At 36.7% G+C, this 8105-nt stretch overlaps 1 protein-coding gene across 2 annotated transcripts; it reads left to right on the top strand.

Annotated features, from left to right (window-relative positions):
* The first annotated feature begins 1313 nt into the window (after window positions 1-1313).
* LOC147335060 (uncharacterized) lies at window positions 1314-8105 on the top strand. 2 transcript variants are annotated; one of them, XM_086275681.1, is made up of 11 exons: window positions 1314-1506; window positions 1593-1780; window positions 1978-2118; window positions 3000-3138; window positions 3241-3421; window positions 3552-3693; window positions 4237-4380; window positions 6295-6383; window positions 6770-6824; window positions 6998-7019; window positions 7346-8105. In XM_086275681.1, the coding sequence occupies exons 1-10, from the start codon at window positions 1357-1359 to the stop codon at window positions 6999-7001; spliced, it is 1233 nt and encodes a 410-aa protein (XP_086131807.1). In that variant the 5' UTR covers window positions 1314-1356; the 3' UTR covers window positions 7002-7019; window positions 7346-8105. The 2 variants fall into 2 exon arrangements, with proteins under 2 accessions (XP_086131807.1, XP_086131815.1); XM_086275689.1 differs by lacking the exons at window positions 6998-7019; window positions 7346-8105 and having other exon boundaries at window positions 6770-6828.

Genomic DNA, 8105 nt, shown 5'->3' with positions numbered 1-8105 from the left:
GTAAATGGGCAATAGAGACATGCATAAAAAACTTCAAGTTTTTATGCACAGAAAACACGCTATGAAAACAGTCCGTTTAGAAATGGCTTGTAAATCTACATTTCTCTGTCTAATCGCTTCACTGGCTATGTCCATACTAATGCGTTTTCATTTGAAAACGCATCGTTTTCTCTCCGTTTTGGCCTCCCGTCCACACTGACACCGTGTTTTCCCAAGGAAAAACGCATACATTTCAGAGCAGAGTTCCCTGGACATCTCCATTGCTTTTTGGTCAGTGAAATGAGTGGTTCAAACCAATCATTTTCATGCTGGTAAAAACTATCAGTCATAACCTTCTGCACCACCTACATATGTTTATGAACCTGTTTGGAAAATCCTAAATAAATTCAAACTTCTGTAGTCAATTCTTGCATTCTTGTTATTAAATTTCAATAAATCATTAAAAGTCCCATATTATCATGATATTCCTTCCCATGATTAGTGGATGTAAACTTCTGACTTACTGTGCTCTTAGATGATTTTCTCTATGTGAGTAACGTAAGTCAGTTTAATGATATTGTAATAGAAACTTTAAAGGTGAGACTGGGAAGTCAAGGAAGACATTCTTGTCAACAAATTGTATTGAACAAACTATCATCTAGCTAGTTGGACAGTGGATTTGTTCTGTTGCAATAATAACTGTCTTTTACTATAGAAATTGTACATCAGCAGTTTGCAGCTGGAGGTCATCTGCCTTGGCCAAGGTTGTTGTGTTTTGCCCTTTTTCTGGCATGAATAGGGAAAATAGATGCAGAAGTGCTAAAATAACAATGAGATCAAATTCTAAATAGGAGTGCCTTAAAAATAAAATTAATACACACATTAAAATGCTTTATTACATTTGGTTGAAGCAGCAATTAAAACATTTCTATTTTTAGTTTTGAAACAAATCTCATTTACTAACAGTTGGTTGACCCAGGACATGTTGGAGAGATTATATTTCTTGGCTGGCCTGGGAACGCCTTGGTATTCCCCCGGATAAGCTGGAGGAGGTGGCTGGGGAGAGGGAGGTCTGGGCTTCTCTGCTTAGGCTGCTGCCCCCGCGACCCGGCCCCAGATAAAGCGGAAGAAGATAGATGGATGGAAACTAATCTCATTTCCTGACAGTTGGTTGAGACATTTGCTTTCACTGTTCATTATCAGTTATCAGGTACCATCTCAAACTCATGAGCATGAAACATTTCCTCATACCAGAACAGTTTACTACACATTGTATATGATGCGGGAAACAGCAAGTAGATAAAAGGAGGAGAGTCAGAGAGAGAGGCTGTATTTGACGTACAAGTGTCTTTGTGAAGACAGACTAACAGATTGACCATGTCGCTCTCTGCAGTGCTGTTGCTGCTGCTGCATCTGACGGTCTGCAACTCGCAGAATATTGATTTCTTCATTAGCAATTTAAATGGCTTTGTTGGTGCAATCAACTTCTATACAAATGAGAAGTTTGTAGTAAATAATTCTTCTTCGGTATGTACAGGTTTTTTTCTAAAATGTGTTTATATTTTGAAATGTAGGTTTTCTTTACTAAATTCCTATTCACTGTGACTCCACAGCTGACCATTCGCCTAATGGGGAACAATCTCAACTGCACTCCCGAGTTCTCATTTGATTGCCAAAATAGCAACTGTGGGTATGTGAGCACTTTGGTACGGACGGTCGACCAAGAAGGCAGCGGAGAGTGGTGTCAGACTGAACTTAGGTCTGTTCAGCCATCTCCCATTAATGTGGTTGGTTCATTTGGGTGAGTCTACCTCGAAAATATATAAAACGAACTTATTATTCATATTGTTATCATTCTCACACACACACACACACACACACACACACACACACACACACACACACACACACACACACATATATATTAGTCCATGTAGTGTTTTGCTATATACAGTGTAACACGCTGAAAACTGACTCTCACACTATTTTCTATTGAAGGGTCCGTGGTGTTAATTGGGTGAGTGGCATCAAAAACAACATTGGATCATGGACAACTGCAGTAACATACGACCTGAGGAACCGCTCTGACATCAACAAAGAAAACTCCTCACCCCAGTCTACCGTGATCCCATTTGTGAGGTGAGCCAACTCACTGTTTGTGTCTCTGCTAAAAAAGCAACAGCAGTATCAGGACAAGAGTGACTGTGGCATTACTGCAAACTTCAAATCTGATATTGTTTCCATGTAGAAGACAAAACTGCTCACAGTATAAGGGCAAAGTCTAAAAATCTAGACAAAAATATAGACTATAACTTGCTGCATGGTCAACTTTAACCGCTATTGCAACCACTGCCTCCGTAATAAAGTGGCAATAAACTAATTAAATGAACAAAAATAGTTTCCACACTAAAACGTTTGCATTTAAAGGTTTTAATTGTAATCCTATAACTCTTTCCTTAAAGAGCTTCTCTTACAGTACCCCCAGGCTCCAAATGAGAGAAAAACAGAAAATGAGGATGAGTATGAAGATGAGTTAACTTCTTTGTCACCAAATGAGAAAAATCTCTTTTAAATTTAATTTAACAAACAGACTTCCTGTCAGAAACCTCCTAAAATGAGAAGTGCAGTTAAAATGGAAACATCCCCTGAGAAACTTCAAAGAGAAAATATGCAGTTATTTTATACCTGTGGCAAGTTTAAATTTAAAAAGATATTTTATTTGTCTGTTGTTGTTCCTTATGGCAGCAAATTATAAAGTAATTTTAATGTTCCTCCATGTTTGCTGTAATATTTAAGTAGTTTAGTGATGCTTTAAATTAAATCTCACTTAATATATAAACTATACAATTTAAAGTTTTATTTTGAGACAGTGAACTGAATATTGCTATGTTTAAAATTACCAGTGATCAGGCTGTGGCTGTATTTTGCAGATTTTAAGAGTGAATGCATGGAGCTGCACATTAACTTCACACTAAAGTGAATCCTGGAAAATGAAGATTGTATTTGTAATTCTTTCTCAGAGTTCCTTCAAACTGTCGGAGAGATTTCAGCCTGTTGATGTTTGACCCTGATGGGGATCAGGTTAAATGCAGATATGGAAACTCCTCACTCTTGGAGTGTAACGGCTGTGAGCCACCATCTGTCCTCAGCCTCTCATCAGTGAGCATGACTGTTAATCTAATGTTTAATGAGACAGAAGGATAGTTGTAATAATAAACATTTGCTCATTTGATCTCTTTTCCTTTTTTATTCCTCATGCAGTCCACTTGTACTCTGTCGTTCGGCCCCACTGCCGACAGTAATGTGGGCAACTATGGAGTACAGCTGCTGATGGAGGACTTTCCCAGGAAGAACATCACCATGACTGGAGTCAATGGCACAAAAACAACACAAACACCTAACGATGCTCTCAGCAAAATACCGATCCAGTTTGTTCTGATAGGTACAAGTCCATATTTTAATAGATGGAGTTGAACCTGTAAAGATCTGATCTAAACTTAGAAATACTGTTCTAACTTCGAACTATGAATTCCACCCCGAAAGAAACTCGTTGGTTTTCTGTCATCTTTCAGTGGATCCCCAGGTCTCATCCTGCACAGAGGGAGACTTTTTGCCCAAATTCTTGCCTCCAACCCCAAACAACAGAGCTCGGCTCTACACGCCTGTTGATAAGACTCTGGAAATCAGCATCAGTGCAGAGGCACAAAACTCCACGTAAGTCAACGAAAAACACATTTGACATTCTTGACATTGTAAAGTAAGGTTAACTATGTCCCACAGAACTGTTTTCAGGTTAGACAAGAAATACATTCACACATCAGTCAATTCCTGTCATGTTTCTGTTCATTGATCAAATCAAGATTTTATCCGTTGCGTTCTGTTTAATCTGTGCATCAGTCCTGCACTGGCACACAAAACAGGTTTAACAAGACACGTAAGAGCGTAACACAGTCAGATGTATACAAAGCTGTATGAGATATAAAGAGTAGGTTCAACACATATTTAACCCAAAGAGAAGTCAAATCTGTTTTAAGGCTATTTTGCTTTGATGCAACATGAGTAAATAAAAACTCGTGAAATTATGTTTAAGTAAAATTTGGCTTATTAACTCAAACCCTTAAAACCAAACAGAAGTGAGTCAGGTGAAGTCTCCGTTCAAAGTGATGCTCATTCACAGACAAACACTTTGCTTTGTATGTCGTTGAAGAAGCTATGAGAATTAAGTTGATTCATTTTTTGTTTCTCTCTTCGATGAAGGATCTCTGAGCTGCTGTTCAGCGGACCATATGATGCAATTCAGAATAAAATTGGACCAGGAAAGTTCACCCTGAGATGGACGCCATCTAAATCACAAGACAATGACACCCTCCCCTTCTGCTTTGTTGTCCAGGCACTTTCCAAGTCAGTACCTTTTTACAAATTCATCCCTTAGAGCATGAGTGTTTGGCAGAAAGCACTTAAGCATAGACAAAAGAGCTTGTTTGAATGGGTGAATGAGGCGTGCTGCATAAAGCAGAAAAGCACTAAAGAAGTATCAGTCCATTTGCAATTTTGCAGCCATAAACTATATTGGTGAATGTTTAAATCTGACTTTATTAGAAAATTATTTAGACCCCAGGCCCAGAAGGAGTCATGGCAAGAAAATTAAATCCCCCCAAAAAGCCAAAACCCCTTCCTCTGCTTCCAATGACCAACCAAAAAGTTATTGGTTTGTCATAAACAAAGTTTGTCTATGTTAAACTACATCCTAGATAATAAATTGGAGTTTTGCTGTTGAAGCTATGATGTGATGCTTCTATGCTTTATTCATATATGGTTACATTTTAACATCGTGACATTTGGAGCGGGTGTGAAATTACAGATGAGCCCAAACATGTTTTTCCGCCCTGAAAATTTCATGTGAACATCTTCTGTACTTACCAAGATATACAGGCTGTAAAATACAACAGAAATTCAAAAATAATAAATATCAGCCAACAAAAACAGATAACTCTGTGGGGGTTCACAAACAGATTTTTCATTGAATCCGTCTACACTACTGGCATTTGAAATTATAATTACTAAAATGAAAAAGGTGAACTCAAGGACAAATTTGAAGTCACCTATAGGCTTTATTTTACAGATTTTACACAAAGACCCACTTTAATGTTGACTCGAAACAATAACTTATTACGCTTTACTCATTCCTTTTGTTAAAAGACATAATGTTCCTTAATTGCCTACTTATTTAGAACAGTAACATATACAATGCTATTAGTTAAAAATATAATCAGATTACAATAATACATTAGTTTGAAATGTTTTGCGCCCAAAACTGGTGATTGACAGGTTTAGCTGTCCTAGAAATTTTTTTATTGTTTTGTTTTGTTTTATCTGAAGAGATTATGAAGATTATGTGAAAAACAATAAACTATCTAAAACAGGAAAAATAGCGTATCTGTTAGAAGGGGAAGTTGCAGTGCAGGAAATGCTTTAATGAGGCAGATCAGTAATGAGTCTACTTACTGCCAACAAACCAAGGCTACGTCCACAACTACATGGGTATTTTTCAATTTTTTCCAAAAATCCCGTGCACATGTACAGGTTTGAAAAAATACTTCTGTCCACAATAAAACACCAAAAACGCATTCAAACTCTGTCAAGAACAGAATCATGTAGAAATGTTGGCCAATCAACATTTGGCCAAGTGTAGAAGCCTGGGAGGGAAAGAGAAGTTGGGAAGGCAGCTAATTATGTGCCACTGTTCAAGTGGCTTTATAATTTTGAATGTTAATAACCAAAGACAGTATTTTGGCTGGTGTAGAGTAGCAACCTAGGAAAGAAAAATGCATAAATTTATTCAAAACCATGGTAACGGATTTGGGTTGTGAGAGCGTCTGTGTTGAATGGAGAAGTTCACTCTGACTCCTCCGTCCTTTTAAAATGGAGGGACAGTAACTGTGTGTGTATATGTAAGTGCTTTAAAAGTGCACATGGTAATATCCACCATTGCAAAAATTCATCTCATGTAAATAATAACGTGGCACAGAGCGTGATGCCAAAAACGTTGTGAGTAAATCCCAGTTTTCCTCATCCACAGCTAAAAGCAAAATGCAGTTTACATGTGAACGAAAGGCCCACATGCATAGAAAAACCTGCGTTTTCAAAAATACCTGTGTACGTGTGGACATAGGCTAAGGGTCATCTAGAACTGTTAATCAAACACACCCATATTACTTGTACATATACTTTGTGTCATTAACAGCAAAGACGATCTTAAAATATAATATAATCTCATGGAAATAATGGAATCACTGTTCTGATTTATTTCCGTAGGGAAACCAAGTATCACTCAGACCTTCGATGTGTCAGCGTGACTGTTGGAAATAGTCCTGTTAGTAGTGCCCCAGCCAGTGCTTCAGCTTGTAAGTATCAATGCCAGGAAGTAACTGTTAACAAATATATAAAGTTGCTAAATGTTTCTAAATCTGCGTATTTGTAAATAATTTTTGACATTGTTGCAAAACTCATTCATGAAAAGCTAAAACAGGATAAATCCCTGTAGATTATTACATTTACATTTATTTTAAGTCAGCTTTATAGCCGTTTACCTGCTCATGAAACGATTTGTATTGCCGGGGCAGTGCTCAGAGCTTTTTTTTTTATCTTTAAAAGCCATATATAGATACAGTTTTTAAACTTTGTGACAGCATTTGTCAGCCAATCAGGTCGACTAAATCTTTATGTGTTTTTAAATGAAAAGTCTATCTGGTTGGTCAGAAGTTCTTTAATCATTTTCTACTTGTTTTAGTTGTCCTGGTCGTGGGATCTTTCCTTTCAACTCTTATTCTTGCCTTTCCTTCCATGTAAGTATGTGTCTGCATATTTAGATCTTTTTTTGCCGAAATGTGACATTTTGTGTATTTTTTAAACGTGTTACGCCCATAAAATTATTATTGCTATTATTAACTTTTAAAATGAAACTAAATCAACCCCATTGATCATCATTCTGATGTTGAGTTTTTGTCTCTTTTCTCAGATGAATATGGATAAAATCAGAGGTAAGTTCTTCTATAATCAGATTTTCTACCATAGCATCAGTACTAATAGTACCACTGGTATTGCTAAAAGTAGCAGTGTTGATGTCCAGTGATTGAGCTACAGAAAACTATGAACACACACATAATGGCTATGGCAACCTCTGTAGGAGCATACAAATAATTCGCAAAATATGCTAACACCACACAAAGCACAACTTATTCTATGACATATTCCAGAAATGAATCACATCAGACAATCACTAAATATTTAACATATCAATCTGAGGATTATCTCAAATGTAAAAAAAAAAAATTCTATGAATTCACTGTTTCTAATTTCCTTCTAGATTGAAGATTGACTCTGGATTGATGCAACAGTATCACCCTCTACTGTTACAACATGAATGTCATCTGACTCTGCACAAATAACTTTTTTCAAGTTTCTTTAAGTTTTATTCCAACCAATGTAATCCAAGCACTAATTGGAGTTTTTACTCACTTGTCCTCGCTTGTTCCAGGCGATTTATTGAATTGATGTAAATTTCATTTCTGATACTTTACCTTGATTTATTTTATCAAATTATTAATCACATCATCTGTAACAACACCTCCTATTAGTCCACAAACTACTGCACTTTAACCAACACTTTCTAGTCAACTAAACACTACTTTTATAAACCTTTCAAAAACAACATTCCCAGGCAATACTCCTGTTTATGAGTATGAATTACAGATAGTAACTGTTACCAAACACTAAAGCTTCATAGACATCAAGAGCAAAAACTAAACTTGCATGCTTTAATGACCATTAAAATCTAAACAGCAAATTTTTGTATCAGTTTTACTTGATAGAAATCCTCGTCATTCTCTGATGGCAGTGCTGATCTTTGAGAGGAAAAACAGAGAGACACTGACTTGGATTGGATGTGTGTGATGATGATGTTGTTATTGTCATGTTAGCATTGAATTGTAGGCGTGGCAGGGAAGATTGAAAGAAATGAATGGATGTAACATCACTTTTACTCAGATCATGTGATCAGTTCCATGGATGCCAACTTCCACCCCGACCTTGTATAAATGATTTGTTAAAAGGCAAATAAACAATGA

Source organism: Aulonocara sp. 'chitande type north' Nkhata Bay, linkage group LG3 (genome assembly GCF_057382095.1).
Source record: "Aulonocara sp. 'chitande type north' Nkhata Bay isolate Kocher_YH1m ecotype deep benthic linkage group LG3, A_spYH_male_GT1.1, whole genome shotgun sequence".
NCBI classification, from domain to species: Eukaryota; Metazoa; Chordata; class Actinopteri; order Cichliformes; family Cichlidae; genus Aulonocara; species Aulonocara sp. 'chitande type north' Nkhata Bay.
The sequence above is the reverse complement of the archived record's forward strand: the minus strand, read 5'-3'. Positions and strand labels throughout refer to the sequence as shown.

Bases quoted from the DNA above. Each gene is read 5' to 3' on its own strand.
- LOC147335060 (XM_086275681.1), top strand. From the start codon at position 1,357: ATGTCGCTCTCTGCAGTGCTGTTGCTGCTGCTGCATCTGACGGTCTGC. The intron at 2,119-2,999 runs GTGAGCCAACTC...ATTCTTTCTCAG, and splicing joins ACCGTGATCCCATTTGTGAG to AGTTCCTTCAAACTGTCGGA. The intron at 3,422-3,551 runs GTACAAGTCCAT...GTCATCTTTCAG, and splicing joins GATCCAGTTTGTTCTGATAG to TGGATCCCCAGGTCTCATCC.